This window comes from Neovison vison, chromosome 8 (genome assembly GCF_020171115.1).
Source record: "Neovison vison isolate M4711 chromosome 8, ASM_NN_V1, whole genome shotgun sequence".
Classification (NCBI taxonomy): domain Eukaryota; kingdom Metazoa; phylum Chordata; class Mammalia; order Carnivora; family Mustelidae; genus Neogale; species Neogale vison.
Window position 1 is genome coordinate 123760157 of NC_058098.1, and position 18128 is coordinate 123778284.

The following is an 18128-nucleotide window of genomic DNA, read 5'->3' on the forward strand; positions in this document are numbered from 1 at the left end:
CCCCCTCCCCGGCCAGCTCTTATCCACTCCCCAAACCCCGAGCCCAGGGCTGACCATCAGGTGGAACTCTCAGCTACACTGACAGGCAAAGTATGAAAGTATTTCTATGCTGATAAAACAAAAAAAAAAGAGCATCTGCTACTAGCCGCCCACCCTCAACATTGCCCTGGGGGCTCCCTCCAGAACCCTGAACTTCCGTCTGATCCAGCAGCTAAAGGGTTAAGGCCCAGAGCAGTAGGGTGCAGACCCTGCTGCAGTTTTGAATGCCACCCTGTGCCTGTGGGAACTGCACCCTGACGCCCCTGCCTTGCCCCAGGGCTCCCTGTGCGTGTACAAAGTGCCACTCCCGGAGGACGTGTCCCGGGAAGCCGGCTACGACCCCACCTACGGCATGTTCCAGGGCATCCCCAGCAATGACCCCATCAATGTGCTGGTCCGAGTCTATGTGGTCAGGGTAAGACTCCCCTCAGATCTTCTCCCCATTGTCTCAAGGGGGAACTTGAGCAGCTACTAAGCTACTGCCCCAGCTGGGAGACACCAGGAAGGTCATCTGGTCTAGTTACCACCTTTTTCCTTTTTTTAGGATTTTATTTATTTATTTGAGAGAGAGAGAGAGAATGAGTGGGGGTGGGGGCAGAGGGAGAGGGAGAAGCTGAATCCCCGCTGAGCAGAGAGCAGGACACGGGGCTCCACCCCTGCACCCTGGGATCATGACCGGAGCCAAGGGGAGAAGCTTAACAGACTGAGCCATCCAGGCGGCCTTAGTTCCCACCTTTTATGGAGCAGGAAGCCAAGACCTGAGACAGGCAGTGACTTGCCCAGGGTCACACGGCCAGGCTCCTGTCTCTGGCCCAGCGCTCCCACCCTTTGCCATCATGGGACCATCAGGGAGGGGGTGAGGGCACTGGAAGAGGAGCAGGGGGTGTGGGGAGGCTGCTCAGGAGCACCCCTCCCCCATCCCAGGCCACGGACCTGCACCCCGCGGACATCAATGGCAAAGCCGACCCCTACATCGCCATCCGGCTGGGCAAGACAGACATTCGGGACAAGGAGAACTATATCTCCAAGCAGCTCAACCCTGTCTTTGGAAAGTAAGGCTCCTTGTGTCCCGCGTGCCCCTCCCACCTCACCCCGGCTTCCCCAGCCCCACCCCCACCCACCCTACCCCACCCCTGACCTTCAGCTCTTCCAACCCCCCCCCACCAGGTCCTTCGACATAGAGGCCTCCTTCCCCATGGAATCCATGCTGACGGTGGCCGTGTACGATTGGGATCTGGTAGGCACCGACGACCTCATTGGGGAAACCAAGATCGACCTGGAGAACCGCTTCTACAGCAAGCACCGCGCCACCTGCGGCATCGCCCAGACCTACTCCATGTGCGTGGGGCGGGGCTGGTCACTCGTGCTGGCCTTGACCCTGAAGACAAGATCAGAGATTGTGATTTGGGAAGGTGGCTCTAGAATGGTTTCTGTCCCGGGCCAGGGCGACTTCCCTACAGGCTCTGGGCAGACCACAGATTCTAAGACAAGGGGAAAGCCAGAGGATTCCAGGACAGAGGAGGCAGGGCAAGGAGAGAACCCCGGGCTGGGAGGAGAGGAGGCATTGCCCTGCAGAGTCCACTCGGGACTGGCCAGCCTCTGCCACTGACAGGCTGCGTGACTCTGGTCACATCCCTCAGTTCTCTGGTTATCAGGGTCCTTGTGGGAGTCTTCGAAGTATCAGAGGAGAGGGCACAGTTGGGGAATGGGTTGGGCTGCACTGGGGGAGGCTGAAAGCCCATCCTTGGGACACCATGGAGCCTGGGGTCAGAGACATCAGCCTCCAGCAGCCCTGGTGTCTCAGGTGGGACCCACTTGCTGACAAGGGGCAGCAGCCGCCTTAAAAGAACTGGCTGGAGCTCGTTACCACCTGGGGATGGGCCCAGCCACACCCTGAGCCCCCACGAAGCCCGTGTGTCCCCTCCCACAGACACGGCTACAATATCTGGCGGGACCCCATGAAGCCCAGCCAGATCCTGACCCGCCTCTGCAAGGAGGGCAAAGTGGACGGCCCCCACTTTGGGCCCCCCGGGAGAGTGAAGGTGTCCAACCGGGTCTTCACTGGGCCCTCCGAGATCGAGGACGAGAATGGTAACGGGGCTCTGGACACAGCCACGGGTGGGGGGAGGGCAGTCAGAGGCCAAGAGGAACCCACACTTCCCTGTGGCAGGACCTTGAAGCCTAGACTGGGGTCTCCTTAGACCCTCTGCCTGTCAGCCTAGAGTCCCACTCCTGTCTGCCCAGCCTCTGCCCTCCCATCCTGCATAGCACCTGCCCACTTGTCTTCCCTCTCCCTCTCAGAATTCCTGCTGGGTAGGAAGGTTCTCCCCATTCTGCAGATGAGGACAATAAAACCCAAAGTGTTACAGTGACTTGCCCGAAGTCACATGGCTCTTCAGAAGCAGAGTGAGGTATGGGCTCAGATCTGGCTCTGAGCCCCTCCTTTGCCCATGTGGCACCTCCCAGAGAATAAGGAGCCATGTGTGCTGAAGAAATACTGCTGGCCACCTTCGGGGTGCCGGGCCAGGAAGTGGATTCCTGCCCTTCCCACTCTCACAGCCCATAAAGAGTCTCTGCTCAGCTTTCCCAGCCAGAGCAAACCCCAGAACACTGGTCTCCCTAGGCCTTAAGGGGCAGCTGAGACCTTGGGCAAGCCAGTTCTTCCCCTGTGCCTCAGTTTCCCCAACAGTAAAAAGGAGATAAGATGGCCAGGTGATGGTTCCGGGGCCTCTCTGTGCCCCTGAGTCTAGCCCAGCACAGGTCTCTTGTTCTGCTGAGGCCCTGTGCAGCCGACCCACCTGCACCCACAGGTCAGAGGAAGCCCACAGAGGAGCACGTGGCGCTGTGTGCCCTGAGGCACTGGGAGGACATCCCCCGTGTGGGCTGCCGCCTGGTGCCGGAACACGTGGAGACTCGGCCGCTGCTCAACCCTGACAAGCCAGGCATCGAGCAGGTGACCTTCGCGGGCCAAGATCTGAGGTTCTTTGGTATCTAGGATCGGGGATTCCCAACCCGAGTCCGTAGAATCCTCATACTGGTCGCCACATCCCTAAAAATCTGGTCCCACCGTGGCCACTTACAGCGACTCCAGGGGCCAGAGTGCTTTGAGTGAGAGTCACATGGGCTCCGGGGCAGCCCTGGACTGCTTCCCCTAGAAGCTGGGATTGGCTATTGGTGATGTAGGAATTCCGGCATCCCAGGATGAAAATGGAGGAACTGGGTCCTGAGGGAACACAGGTTGAGGGGTAGGGGTGGGGGTGGGGAGGCGGCAGAGGAGAGAGCTGGCCTTCCTGGGCAGGGGGGAGCCCGTGGGGAGATCAGCCACGCCCCCTCTCCTCCACAGGGCCGCCTAGAGCTGTGGGTGGACATGTTCCCCATGGACATGCCGGCCCCCGGGACACCTCTGGACATCTCCCCCCGGAAGCCCAAGAAGTGAGCTTCTGCAGCCCAGCACCTACTTCCTTTCCATCTTCACCCCTCCACAGCCTTCCCTCCTGTAGGGGCCCCAGGCTCAGATCACCCACATCACCTTCGTCAGTGGTGCTTCCCCTGTGGCCTGGTGGGGGAGGGGGAACAGAGCAACCCCTGGAGCCCTCAGTGGGGCTGGCCCTGGGTGGGCCCTCTTGGCCATGGCAGAGCCACACCCCTGGGTGCAGTCCCAGAGTCCGAAAGGCGATGTGCCCTCGCTGGCGCCCTCCAGTGGATTGCCATCCTCACAGCGGCCACCACCCCTGAGCCTGCTGTGTTGTCCCCACTCCAGGCTGTCACTAAGCTCTGCCAGGTTTTATTTAAAACCCCCACTGAGGAGATATGCAGGAGGGAGGCCAAACTGCCTGCCTCTCCCACTTGACCCTGGCCAGGTCACGTTGCCTGCCTGGTCGTCAGTTTTGCCATCTGTAAAATGGCAGGATGGAGTTGCTGCCAGTTCTGACATCCTGGGTGCCTGGAACCAGGGCAGACTGCAGGGGTGGGGAAGTAGCACAGGCCCCGCACTCAGAGGGGCCCCATGCTTATTTCAAGATGGCGATATTTAAATTCTTAATTTTTTAAAATTCTGCCTGGAATAGCCTCCAGGTGTGAGGTCACAAGGGTGCTGTTCCTGGGACGGCCACCAGGGGACACATCACCCCACTGTGTCACCCGGGATTTATAGTCCGGGTATGACATAACTCCAGGGAGAGCCACACTCCAAGTGACATGGAGGGGGTGACTTAACCTCTCTCCTAATGGCTGAAATGTAACCACCAATTTGCAATGACAATTTTACTTCAAGGGGAAAAAATCCTCTTTGGGGACAAGGACATAAAGGAAACCAGATTGCATGGGTGTCCGCTGCCAGCTGCTGGGCTTCAATATGCACTTGTGTTAGAACTGGGTATCTTCTGGCCTCTGGAGACCAGGATCATGCTAAGGAGCCCCAGCTGCGGCCCCTGCCCCTCCTGGCCCTGGGCCAGCCTCCATCCAGGAGTGTGCACCCAAGTGCTCTCGGCCCTGGTGGGCCGGCCAGACAGGCTTCCCCTAGAGGTCTGTTCACAGCAGCCATGCTGGCTGGTGACCCTCTCTCCCTCATCCAGGGCCCCACCATCCCCCTGTCCTCTCCACTCCCCCTCCTCGCCCCCTTCCCTGAATCAGCTCTCTCCACCCCAACCTGGCCCAGACCCATGCTCACCCCAAGTCCCCAGAACTCCCCTTGGTTACCTGCCCCATCTACATCCAAGACCCTGGGGCAGCCGGCAGCCCCAGACTGCAAGCCAGCCTCTCCCCTGCCCAGGTACGAGCTCCGGGTCATCGTGTGGAACACAGACGAGGTGGTCCTGGAGGATGACGACTTCTTCACTGGGGAGAAGTCCAGTGACATTTTTGTGCGGGGGTGGGTGAGAAGGTCCCTGGCTGGGGTGGCGGAGGTGGGTTGGGAGGCATGCTGGGCTGGGTGAGCCCATCTTCCCGGGAGGCAGGAGAAGAGGGAGGGGGCTCCCTGCGGGCGGCCACAGGTCTGAAGCCGATGACACCGGACAGGTGGCTGAAGGGCCAGCAGGAGGACAAGCAGGACACGGATGTCCACTATCACTCCCTCACTGGCGAGGGCAACTTCAACTGGCGCTACCTGTTCCCCTTCGACTACCTGGCTGCTGAGGAAAAGATCGTCATCTCCAAGAAGGAGTCCATGTTCTCCTGGGATGAGACAGAGTACAAGATCCCCGCAAGGCTCACCCTGCAGATCTGGGACGCCGACCACTTCTCCGCGGATGACTTCCTGGGTGCAGGGCTGGGGAACGGAGCGGGTGGGGAGAGGGAGGCTGAGGTGGGGGGAGCCCACCCTGGGGAGGGTCAACCCAACCCGGCCCATCGGAGCTGACTCTGAGGCTGCCATAGGGGCCATCGAGCTGGACCTGAACCGGTTTCCCCGGGGCGCGAAGACGGCCAAGCAGTGCACCATGGAGATGGCCACGGGGGAGGTGGATGTGCCCCTGGTTTCCATCTTCAAGCAGAAGCGCGTCAAAGGCTGGTGGCCACTCCTGGCCCGCAATGAGAATGACGAGTTCGAGCTGACGGTGTGGACCACTGTGGCTTGGGCAGAGGGCAGGGCTGGGCCTGGCTAGGGTGCTGAGGGCCCAGCACCCCTCCTGGGCACTGGGATCCTTCTGTTCCTTTCTGCAGGGCAAGGTGGAGGCAGAGTTGCATCTGCTGACAGCCGAGGAGGCAGAGAAGAATCCTGTAGGCCTGGCCCGCAATGAACCTGACCCCCTAGAGAAACCCAAGTGAGTGCACTGCCTGCTCCCCCACCCCCAACACTGGTCCTTGGGGCCACAGGAATAGGAAGGAGGGGCTGGAACCTTGTCTTCTTGCTCCTGCTAAGCAAGCACCTCTGTGCTCTCTATCCTTTTCCGGGCTCCCCACTTTCTGCTCCCCCCCCCCCCACAATCCACCTCTCCCTCTGAACCAAAGCACAGGCTACCTTTGCAGGAAAGCGGCACCTCTCCCAGGGAAGGCCCCATTTCGCAGAGTAAAATGTTCTTCCTAGTTTTTGCCAGAAGCTAGCAGCTGCAGCGGTGGGGTCTGGGGTCCCCAGCAGCCCTGATGGTGGGGAGGCGCCCAGAAGTGCCCACACTCAGCTCAGGGGCGCCCCCCGGTGGCGAGGTCCTGCCACAGCCTGAGCCTTCGCCCCCTGTGCCCTTGCTCCGTGCTCCCTCTGCCCTCTTGCGGCTCCAGCCCGCCAGACCCGCGCTTCAGGTTCTTGAACCTGGGGCGCACACACCGCGGGCGGGGCCTCCAACTGCTGCAGCTCGTGCTGCTGCTCCCCCTCCTCGCCCTCTTCCTCTACCTGGTGCCCGGTTGCTTGGCTGAGAAGGCCCTGGGGCCTGAGCCTGACATCCTACTGGCTCTGGTACTCCTCACTTCTTTCTCTGGGGTCCGGGCTGCGGAGTTCGGCAGCGTCACACACACACACACACACACACACACGGGGCAACTTCCAAGCCGTCCCGCGGTCCCACAGGCTCTCAGAACCAAAACAACTGCTGTCCATGAGTGCGTATTGGGCCAGAGAGGCCCAACAACTTGCCTAAGGTCACCGAGCAGATTAGAGCTAAGACCCAGCCCAGTTTTCAAATGACCAGCTCGCTGTTCTGGACAGGACACTGCTTCCTATCGTGGTGACAGCCAGCCTCTAACCCCGTGCCACTGGCAGAAAGCAGTTGGCATGTGGATGGGGGACAGGGAAAGGTTTGGGCAGAATTAGCCAGCAAGGCCTCACTAGCTCCCACCAGCTTGGACCTCCCCACCCAGAGCCTAAGGGAACCGGCCGTGCTGCCCAGGAAGGCTCTCCATCCGGGCCCCTCAGCTTAGCCACCTAGCCCTACGTGTGCACTGTCTCTCCCGCCCTCTGCCAGCTCCAGAGGCAGGGTCCGAGTTTAACCCCGCTGTGCATGTAAGGAAACTGAGGCTCAGACAGGGGCCAGGAAACCAGGTGCCCTGCACCGGAGCCCCACTCTGCCCCAAAGGCTCTGGAGAGCACGGTCTGCGTCCTCAGGGGGTCACTGGGACAGGAGTTTGAAAAAGCCTATTCAGTACTTGAATGTTCTATCTGACCTCTTATAAAACCTACTGTGTCATAACACCGACTGCAGAAGGGAAAGCTTAGCCAGCCCTCTTGGCCGGGAGGCCGGGCAAGAGGTGGGGAAGCAAGTGGTAGGCATCCCACGGGGGCTCCTCAGAGCCTCGGCAGGGCCCAGTGGGGACGGATGCTCATGTTCCCCAGAAAGGGGACGAGGCTGAGACACGCTGGTTTCCCAGAGACCATGTGGGGCAGCCCCGGAGCTCAGACAGGGAGCAGCCTTGGTGGCGGCCCCTTCCCTACTGAGCGAGGGTCAGGGGTGGGGGGAGAAGGTTGACGGCTGGGACTGCCGGAAAGTCTCTCAGCCTTGGGAGGGGCCCAGGTGCCAGGGGGTCCCACAGAAAACCCCCCACCGCCAGCACGTAAGCAGCAAAACTGGTACTTAGAAAGGGCGTGAACCCTGACTCCAGCCACTGCTTTTGGGACCAGGACTGGGACAGGGCCCGTGGGGGTCCAGAAGCGCTGAGGGCACCGGGTGTCCCCGGGCAGACCCACTGCCTGACAACCTATCCCCCCCCTCAACCCCCAGCCGGCCTGACACAGCCTTCGTCTGGTTCCTCAACCCCCTCAAGTCCATCAAGTACCTCATCTGCACGCGCTACAAGTGGCTCATCATCAAGATAGTGCTGGCCCTGCTGGGGCTGCTCATGCTGGCGCTCTTCCTCTACAGCCTCCCCGGCTACATGGTCAAGAAGCTCCTTGGGGCGTGAAGCCCTCGGCCAGGCGGCCACTCCTGCCTGGCCACTCCTCTCCCGGGCCGAGCCTCTGCCCCTCCTCACCCTGGGGAGCCCAGTGTCCACCCCTGTGGCCTCAGGTCCCAGAAGCCTGCTGCTGGGCCGGTGACCCCGCCCCTCTCATCATCCCACCTCCCCCCCAGGCCTGCTGCTTGCCCAGGGCCACCCATCTGATCCCCGCCTGTGGGGTGGGAAGGGTGGGAAGGAGTGGGGTCCTGCCCCTCCTTGGCTGAAGCACCCTTGGCTCCCTATGGCCACCCCCGACCTTCCCCCAAGCCTTCCAGGGGAGGAATAAAGCTTTAATGGAATTGACTGAGAATTAGCCAGTGCCCAGAGCTATGAGAAGAATGAATAAGCAAAAGCACCACCCTCCCTCCCCCACAGCATCCTGTGAGCGAGGCCACACCACCCCTCTGTTCTGCACTCATGGGCCAGACCCGTCCCACCAAGGGTGTGGAGGCGGCTGCTTCCGCCCTGTGGCCCTCCACAGTGGCTCCTCCTGCTGCCCAGGGAGCTGCCGTGGTGGGTTCACGAGCCACACCCTGCCTTGCCTGTGGGTTTTGATCGCTTCCCAGAGCTTCCTCTGTGCAGTCCAGTGCTCAGAAGCCTAGATGAGGCGCAGCGAGGGTGAACCCCGGTACCCCACCCCGTGCCCACCCGCCCTGCCCGGCACGCGTGGAGGCCAGGCTGGGAGGTGGTGCTTGCTGTGAGAGCTGGGTTTCCGTTGGCTGTTGTTCCTTTCTTGAGTGGTGGTTTGTCTCTTAATAAAAGGAATTAAACACTGAGCTGACCAGCACTGGGCCAAGCAGGGGGGACCAGAATAGGGGCACAAGGTCGGTGAGCCCTCTGACGCTGGCAGACTCAGCACCAGCTGGACCCCTCCGCCTCTTCCCCTTTGGATAGTCTCATGGCCCAGGGTTCAAGGAGGGCTGAAGGCACTGGGCCACCTGCCCAGGCTGCCCACGGGAAGAGCCTCACACAATACCACGTGGAACTAGGGACCCCAAAAGCTCACCAAAAGGGTCCTGCAGGCCCAAGGACAGTGTGAAGACTGAAGAGTCTACAAGGAGCCCAGGGCACGTGGGAGGCTCAGTTGCTTAAGTCTCCAACTCAGCTCAGGTCTCATCTCAGGGTCATGAGTTCAAGTCCTGAACCAAGCTCCACACTGGGCGTGGAGGCTACTTTAAAAAAAAAAAAAAAAAAAAAAAAAAAACACAAAGACCCCAAAGTTCCAGCCTCCAGCCAACTGCTCCCAGATGCGAGAAGGGGGTCCCATGCCCTTGGCCTAGGCCCAGTTCCACAGTGACCGGCCTGTTCTGGCCCCGTCTGAGGTCTTCAAAGAGATTCAGCCACAGCTTTTTAAAGACTTTAATGGTGATGGCAGTACGGGTACCGGCTCATGTTGCCTTAGTCTGCCGGGCCCTATCCCGGCAGCTCTGGAGACTCAGAGTGGTCCCAGGCAGGTCCTCAGGGGGAACGTGCCAGCGGCGGCTCTGGGCCCGGCCCCCGCCCCAGCATACAGCCTGACACGGCAGCCTTCGGAGGCTCAGCTCTACTTCGTGGGGACCCGGAGCACCTGAGTTGGTGGAACTTGCAGTTCAGAGTTTATCTGGAAACGAAAGCGGAAAGGTCATCACACTTCTCCCAGGGCCCTCCTCCTTCGCACCTGTGGGCTCTCCTCAGCCTCCAAGTCTCTGCAAGCATTTCCTCCCCAAGTGCTTCTGAACGCTAGTGAAAGCCACCAGGCTGCCTGCCTTCAGAGGAGAAGTCCTGCGGCTTCTGGTTCCCGCCAGCTGACAACCTTTGGTGACCTTCTGAGCCTCCTGCTCTGAGTCACTCTCTCAAATCCTCCGTCCGCCCCTCACCTGTGCAACCCACCCCCGTTCTAGCCCTGCCCTTCTCTGCTCCTCCCCACCCTCCTAGGGCAGCAGCACTGACGAAAGTGTGGGCCACACAGCCCTCTGAGGTCTGTCACTGGCCGAGAGGCCATCACGACACCAAGGCTTACCACAGCCTCCGTTCAGGTGTGGCCTGGGGCCTGAAACCATGGCGGGGCCACACTCCCAGTTCCCCGGCTTGTGGCTGTGGCCTCAGTCACCTCAGTCACCTCCCCCACACTGGTGACAGAGGACCTGCCCTCAGCCCAGTGTGTCAAGACTTGTCCTCAGTGCCTGTGGCAGGGCCAGCCACTGTGTGACGAACGGACTCTACCCTTTGAAGCAGAGACGGTGAGATTCCTTCTCCCGCCGGCCATGGGGAAATTGCCCCAACCGTCACCGGCGTGATCAAGAGTGGGGACCAGGGAATATCTGTCCCGGCCGGAATGTCTTCTAACCACGTCATATCCCAGGCCGGACAAGCTGGGCCGGCAGGGTGGGAAGGGCCCAGGGCTCTGGGCATGTCACAGAGTCTCCCGATTTTGATTCTCCTTGTTGGGAGAATCACTTGTACCCTATCGACTTCACAGAGGGGTACGAGAAAGGGGAAATTTCATAAAGTAGGACCCTGTGGCCTGTGACACTATGGCGGGCTTTGGCCCTGTCTCCGAGAACGGTCCAGCAAGCAGCTGGCACCAAAGACCATGGCATCAGAGGGGCCCTGTTATAGCCCAGACGACCTGGAGGAAACTTGGGGCAATGTCCTCTCCATTGGCTGATAATTCTGTCCCAACCTGAGGCACGACTGTTCATATTTTATGTCACATCTCAGTGCTCCCTTGCTTCTGGTGAGGGAAGAAACTCATCTCCTAAGAGGAGTCCCACGGCCTCCCTCAGCCTCCTGCCTGCCCTCCTCGGAGGGTCCCTGCCACCCACCTTGGAATCTAGGTACTGTTGCAGCAGCATCTGGAGCTCGGTGTTCTGCTGCTCCAGGGAACGGTTCTCTAGCAGCAGCTTGGCCCTCTGGGTCAGGACGAGGCTTTGGGTGGAAAAATATGTTAGAGGCTCATTGACTCCTCTTCCGTCCTCTGCCAAGGAGGGGTCGGGATCTCTGGGTTTCTGTTGTGGTTAGAGGTGGAAGAGGAGCCCAGAAGCCTCACACCCACCGTCCTGCCCTGAACTGACCAGGCAGGCAGGAACAGAATGCGAGCCCGGGGCTGGGGGCCGGCCACCCAACACCGCAGGCCCCTTTGGCAGGAGGTTTCCCTCCAAAGGCAGCTTTTTCTCTCCAAGCCAGGGACGTGGCAAATGAGGCCCTGGCAAGTGGGACCCTTCCCCAGCGACTGCCTGGCCTCCTCCTTCTCCTGTGCCATGACATGCACACTCACTGGTATTTCTCCAGGGCTGTGTACAGGGCGTCCCAGAGGTTCTGCGTGGCGTCAGGGATAACCGTGGTCAGGGACTCCCAGTACTCCGAGTCCTTCGAGTTATCTCGCACATACTTCATCTTCACTGGTGCCTGAGAGTCCCTGAAGGTCGAGAGCGGCAGTGGCCTCGTCTCCACCTGGCACCCCTGGGCCCCCACGTGGTGCCAGCCTCGGTGCCCACCCCTCACACTCTCGCTTTCCCACCACCCGCCTACACCAGCCTATCGGTTTATGGCAGAGTTTCAGAAAAGGCACGTGACTATCATCAACGCTCCCGATTCCTGGTGCCACTGTCGCCTTTGTGACAGCATCACTGGAGTTCTATCCACCCCCTTCTCAGCCAGTTTACCTCACTGGCATTCCATCCTGCCCATTTTTTTCACTAACACATCTCAAACCCCCCTCAAATTTCGGCTTCCCCTCGAGGATAGCCTTGATCCAGGACATCATCACCTCCGCCAGGACAAGCCCTCAGTTGCTCTCCCGTAGCCAACATCACCTCCCTCCCTGCCACCAAAGGGATCTTTCAATGCAAGCCTAGGGATGCCTGGCTGGTTCCGTGGGTTAAGCATCAGCCTTCGGCTCAAGTCATGATCCCAGACTCCACGCTTCTCCCTCTGCCTGCCATTCTCCCTGTTTGTGCTCAATCTCTCTCTCTCTCTCTCTGACAAATAAAATCCTTAAAAAAAAAAAAAAAAGGCCATGGCTGCCCCACTCCTCAAAACCATGGTCTGGCTCCAGTCCCATCAAGGCCAAGTCAAAGGTCTTGGGCACAGCAGACAAGGCAATTCAAGATCTGGCCTGGCTCCCCACCCGCCCGCCACACTTCCCAGGGAACACCCTGACAGCAGCCACACCTCTCTGTCATGATTCTCAAACACACCTTTCCCCACACCGTGACACCCTGAAATGCCTTTTCCCCAACTTTATCCACCTCGGAAAACCCAGTCTGGGTGTCTAAAGCCCTCTCGGACACGCCAGATGGGGTTGCCACTGCTTCCTGTGAGCAGCGTGACAATTGTTACATTCTGGCCATTGTCCTGATGACAAGGTGCGACCTACACACAGCAGACCCCGTGACTGACCGCCGAATGAATGATGCATGAGAAAATGCAAATCACGTGTGCCCACGGATTCCTCCAGCCCTCCGCCATCATCCTTTCCTTCCTGCCCAGGTTCCAGCCCGCTCTCCTGGGCCTCAGGAAAACCCTCCAGCACCGTACTTGGGTTTCTTCAGACCCATGACGAAGGCCTCCAGGATCTTGAGGACATCATTGGGGTGGATGAGCCTGGGAGAAGGGGGGGCCTCCTTCTCTTCCGGCTCCCCTTCCACGAGGCTTTCCTCCTTCTGTTCCTCGAGGTCTATCTGCTCTCCTGGCTCCGGTCCCGACATCAGGCTTGTTTGCTCCTATGGGGGTGACAGATGCCAGGGGGTGAGCTGGAGAAACACGCAAGGGTGGCTGTGGACTGGGGGTGCAGAGCAAGCATGAGTGTCTGAAGACCGAAAAAGGAGAAAAGTTTACAGTAGATTACAGAAAAGATGCAAAGGGACACATTTACAGGAAGGAAGAAACGGTGAGCGGCAAGAGAAGACGAGAAGGGGGATGGGATCAGGGAGAGGCACACGGGGGCTTCAAAACAGCGATAACCTCCTATTTCTAAATTCGAGACTCATAGGTATTCATTTTACTGATATTCATAAAGCTGACATCACATATATATTTATCTTTTTGAACCAAAAATCACAAACTACCTTTAAATTTTTTAATTTAAAAAAGTCTTCCTCCTACTCGTAGTTCATTCTCGTGGTTCATTCCGTTCACCGCCCGCAGGCAAACCAACGTCATCAATGTCTTACCCTCCTTCCAGAGAAATCCTCTGTCCATACAAGCAAAGCCTTCCCTCCCGTTTTCACACAAATAATAATCTGCGGCAGACCCAGTTCTGCACTTGGCATTTTTCACATACCGATAAACCTTAGAGATATTTTCACGTAAAAAAAAGTGTAAAGGACTTCCTTGATTTTTTGTTTTGTTCCTGGTGCATAGCATTCCGCTGTCTCGATGCACCACTGATGAGGAAATCAATCCCTTCATGATGGAATTGTAGGTTGTTCGAAATCTTTTCCCATTTCGAGCGGTGCTGAAACCCATGAGCTACAACAAGCACGTGCTTTCGTTGTACTGAGACAGAGCTGCAGAGCACAATCCCAGAGGAAGAACTGCTGGGGACAGTGTTTGAGCTGCCCTCCGCGGCGGCTGCGACAACCAGCTCATTAGCAGTGACAGGTGCATGTCTGGTTCCCACGCCCGGGCCGTCACTAGATGCTATCAAACTCGCAGAGTTTTGCCTACGTGACGGGTGCAGATGGAATTCAGAACAGTTTTCATTCTCACTTCTCTTCTTATAAGAAGCCTGGTTGTCTTCTCATATGTTTAGAAGCTACTCATATTGCCTCTTATAGGAGATTTTTGTTTATATCCCTCGTGCATTTCACTGAGTTGTTGGTCATTTTCTTATTGGTTTATTTGAGTTCTTTATATATCAAAGAAATAGGCCCTTAACTGTGGTAGGAGTTAAAAACATTCCCCCACCCCCACCCCAGCTGTCATCTTTATCTTAATTTTGCGTTTAGTGATTTTTGCCCTGCAGGGTTGTGATTGTTTTGTTTTGTTTCACATAGTCAGATCCATCCTATTTTTCCCCCTTTATGACTTCTGTCACATTACAATCAAGATGAGTATTACAGATGGGCCTTGCTTTGTAGGAAAGTGGTAAGGATCAAAATATTCAGAACTTGATGGGCCCAGGGCTCCCAGGGGCTGAAGCCTGGCTTTGAGGACGGGCCCAGGAATAGACACCTTGGGCCTTAGTGTGAAAACAGACTCCCATCCCCCGTCATTCTTTCCTTTGCAAACAGAAATAGTAATAATACACTACGTTAGCTATCTCTGACACAAAACCCTCACTGTTTCTCGGAAAGGATTATACAAAGGCAGCAATGTCCTCTGGGGGCTTCCAGAATTTCAAACATCTCTCTTTTATTGCACTTCACGTTACCTGACCGGAGGGTGAATGATAAACTCGGTATTTGAGGAAGAAGTTCACCAGTTTATATAAGTCGTCCTCGCTTTCAATTCCAAGGGCCTGGGGAGAAACAGGAGTATTGCTCAAACACCACAGCAAGAAGTCCACCGGCTGGGAGAGTGAACAGACCCTCCGCTCCTAAGAGCTGGAGGTTTGACTTGTCCCCCGAGCCCTCTAGCACCTGCCACGGCCCGAGTGAGGCCACTCGACACCGGGGAAGCTCAATGAGATCTCATCTGAGCAGAGAAACAACGCTCAGAGTCACGAACAGCTCTGTACAGGCCCGGTGGGTATGAGAACGCTGGAGGAGGCTGGACACACATCCGAGTTCAGGGGTGTAGGGGAGAACCTACAGTCTGAGAGCCAGCCTGTGAGAGAAGCTGGTAGAGGAAGGGTCAGGGCTGGGAGACTCCGTGGCCAATCTGTGGCATGGAGAACGAGGAAAGGGAAGGAGGTGACAGAGAGCCCAGAGCAGCCCAGAGACCCATATCTCTTCCCAGGGCCAGGGCAATGTTGGAAAAAAAGAGGAGGCCGGCTTAGAACGAGGCCCCCACCCCATCGACTCGGCCCAGCGGGACCCACCGAGAAGATGGCGTCCAGCCTCAGCAGATAGCATTCGTTCTTCTCCAGGGGAAGGAGAAGGCTCAGCAGCTTGCTCTCTATGAGGAAACCCTGAGAAGGAAGATGACATCTCCAGTCAGAGACGGGTTTCCGAAATGAGTGCCGGCTCTGCAGCCTACCTCTCTGTAACTGTCAGCGATGACTCCACAGAGCAGGGCCCCAGGGATGAGCCCTTCCTGGACAGTTCTCCAAGGCCACCTCTCGTCATGGCTTTAGTTCCTCCCACCTCAGAAGGGTGCAGGCTCACCTCACCCCCAGCCCCTGGGCAAAATTCTAAGTCCCCCAGAGCAGCCCATACCTGATCCAGTCACAGATCCTCACCCGCCCAAAGTCGCTTCGCTCAGAGGCTGGCCCTCCAGTATCCGGAGACCAGGACAGCAGGCCCTGAGGTGGGGGGCGTTGGGGGGGGGGGCATGGCGGCGGGGGAGACACGGCGGGGGGTGGGCAACCATATCGCAGCCCAGGGTGCATGACGGCAGGGGTGGGGGGACACTGGGCGCCCGCCCGCCCCCACTCAGAGCTGGGAAGACCTGGGGGAGGGCTGCAGGGGGAGGCGGCCACTGGCAGCAAGGCGGTGAGAGCGAGCAGCACCTGCCCCACTGCCTCTCCCAGCAGGAGCCGCCCTCAGGGGCAAAAGCCCGGTCTTGGCCAAAGAGAAGTGTCCCCAGAGGATGGGAGGCTGCCAGTCCTGGCTGCAGCTCTAGGGCTCGTCTCAGAAATACGGGCTTGTGCACCAGTCATATTGCTGGAACACCTCAACTCCCAGCTGAGCCAGCTCCAGCACCCCTGACACGAAATCCCAGGGGTCTGGCTAACATGCCGCAGAGCTATCCGGAGCCGAACACACCCCGAGAAATCACAGACCCAGTTCCCAGAGTGAAGCCACGTCAGCTGTGGCCACGCTCCTCGGCAGGTGGGCCCACCGAGGTGAGACGGGCGCCCCTTCTCTTGCAGAATCAGCGCTTTTTTTTTTAAATTAGCAGGAGCCCGTGGGCCAACTTGGCCCACACCTTGCTGGCCCACGAAGGGAGGACCCCTTTGCCAGCTGGGGGCAGCGCTGAGGCCGGGCCTGTCTGCGAATGGCCCCAGCTCTGCTGCTCAATGCTTGTGGCCTCCTGCATCCAGGCCACATCCGGCCCGGCCAGCCTGGGCAGTAGCAGCGCACCAGACACGGGGGCCAGGGTTCCTTCCAGCGCAGCCCCACGTGGCCAGCCTCACCGACTCGTCACACAGGAGCATCAGGATCTTTCTGGTAGTCCTCGGGGAAATTTGCTTTGGCAGGTCGAGGTAAGACTCTGCTTCCGAGGTGGACTCCTCCGTCCCCTCCTCTTCTTCAGACGGGGCAGAGAGAAGAGAGAAGCGGGGGGAAAGGGAGATCCTTGCTTGATTTTGTTGACTTTGAGCAACAAACAGCTTTCCTTGAGAAAATTTACCCATTATAAACCTCTTTAAGGTCCTATGGAGTCTCATTAGCCAAAGAAAGCCTAGTGTGGCAAAATCAGGGAGGCTGGCAGTTGGTTGGATACGAAACTAGCCGGAGAACTCTGCCATCCTACAATGATTTGCTGTTCTAAATTTCATCTCTATGCCAACATCATACTCAAAATCCCGCCATGACCAGGAAGTAGAAGGGAGAGTTTGCACCTGTTTATTCTCACATTAGAGAACAATCTAGCACATCTGCTAGGTGGTTTCTAAACCGGCCACAGATCAGAAGCTGCCAACAAAACCACGGTCCGGGGAACAGCCACACTTCTTAGCAAGAACTGGTACCCTTTTCTTAATTAAAGAACTGGTACATTTTCTTAATTAAAATTAGAAATTTAAAAATGTTTTATACTGTATATCCCTCATCTGGAAATAGTCCTAAAAAACTGTCCTACCAGGTTTTACCAGTTGTTTGAAAGATAAAAGGAGACAATATAAACGAAGATATTTTGAAAAGTCTAAGACACATCTTGCTGGTAGAAGTGCAAAATGGTCCCGTCAGTATGGAGCAGGATCCGGCCGAATTACAGAGGCCTTTACCCTTTGAGGGTCCTAGCAGTCCAGCAGTCCAGCAGTCCTACTTTTAAGGATCTATCCCCAAAATTCACAAATTTATGTTCACAAAAATATGCAGACACAAACACACACAGCTATTTATTGCAGCAATGTTTATAAGAGCAAAAACAAACAGACCAAAACCTGGAAATATTCCAAGTGGCCACCGGCAGACCATATCTGAGTAAGTTACAGTGTGGCCACACAGAGGAATACCAAACAAAAACGGCATGAAAAACGTGCCCTCTTACTACCATAGACTGATCTCCAGGATACTTCATAAGTGAAAAAAGCAAGATGGAGAAAAACATGTGCTTTTCATTAAGAAAGCAGGTCTGTATAAATAAAAACAAATATATATACACATTTGTTTGTAAAAGCAATGGAAAAATAAACCATACATTTTTAGATAGTTACCTACAGGAAAAGGATAAAAATAGAGTGGGGAGGGTAAGACATTTCCTCCAGTATACCTTGTTTTGTACATTTGACTTCGGAAGGATGGAACTGTTTTACATAACTATAAAAACAAAATTAAATTGTAAAAAAGCAATCCCTAATAATCAAAAGTAAAACAAAACAGAAAGACCTAAGTATGTATTCGGTTGGTGACATAACCAAATAGAAACAATTCTAAGTGGCTTTAAAAGGCACCAGTCGGGGCACCTGGGTGGTTCGGTCGGTTAAGGGTCTGCCTTTAGCTCAGGTCATGATCCCAGGATCCTGGGATCCAGCCCCGTGTCAGTCTCCCTGCTCCACAGATAAGTCTGCTTCTCCCTCTCCCTTTGCTCCTCCCCTCTGCTCGTGCTCTCTCTCGATCACTCTCTCTCTCAAATAAATAAAATCTTTAAAAAAAAATAAAATAAAAATAAAGTAAAAGACACCAGTGGGGGTGGGTGGTGGCTGTGTGACTCGGTTAAGCATCTGACTCTTGGTTTCGGACATGTTCTCAGGGTTGTGAGACGGAGCCCAGGGTCCAGCTCCTCGCTCAGTACGGGTTCTGCTTTGTCCCTCTCCCTCTGCCCCTCCCCCAGCCCTCTATCTCTCTCAAACAAAATCTTTAAAAAAATAAATAATAAGATAAAATTTAAAATAAATAAAAGACCACACTCTTTGTCTGTATATCCCTAGTGGAATGTGTCCTAAGAGTAAAAAGAACTTCAAAAAAGTTCAAACAATCTTTCAT

At 56.6% G+C, this 18128-nt stretch overlaps 2 protein-coding genes across 4 annotated transcripts in view; one reads left to right on the forward strand and one right to left on the reverse strand.

Annotated features, from left to right (window-relative positions):
• Positions 1-7863, forward strand: part of OTOF (otoferlin) — a 91477-nt gene extending 83614 nt beyond the window's left edge. For all 3 annotated transcript variants that reach the window (XM_044262540.1, XM_044262539.1, XM_044262541.1), the window contains 11 exons: positions 317-454; positions 964-1091; positions 1207-1377; positions 1970-2130; positions 2850-2992; positions 3383-3471; positions 4811-4909; positions 5056-5297; positions 5413-5591; positions 5698-5798; positions 7683-7863. In XM_044262540.1, the coding sequence (XP_044118475.1) occupies positions 317-454; positions 964-1091; positions 1207-1377; positions 1970-2130; positions 2850-2992; positions 3383-3471; positions 4811-4909; positions 5056-5297; positions 5413-5591; positions 5698-5798; positions 7683-7863 (1632 nt within the window). The remainder of the gene's footprint in view (positions 1-316; positions 455-963; positions 1092-1206; positions 1378-1969; positions 2131-2849; positions 2993-3382; positions 3472-4810; positions 4910-5055; positions 5298-5412; positions 5592-5697; positions 5799-7682) is intronic.
• Positions 7864-9167: 1304 nt separating this feature from the next.
• The window catches only part of DRC1 (dynein regulatory complex subunit 1), a 42201-nt gene continuing 33240 nt past the window's right edge, over positions 9168-18128 (reverse strand). Inside the window, exons 11-17 of the mRNA XM_044261932.1 lie at positions 16118-16230; positions 14861-14950; positions 14252-14338; positions 12415-12599; positions 11153-11293; positions 10701-10803; positions 9168-9496 (exon numbers count right to left, since the gene is read on the reverse strand). Of these exons, the coding sequence (XP_044117867.1) occupies positions 9440-9496; positions 10701-10803; positions 11153-11293; positions 12415-12599; positions 14252-14338; positions 14861-14950; positions 16118-16230 (776 nt within the window). The 3' untranslated portion in view covers positions 9168-9439. The remainder of the gene's footprint in view (positions 9497-10700; positions 10804-11152; positions 11294-12414; positions 12600-14251; positions 14339-14860; positions 14951-16117; positions 16231-18128) is intronic.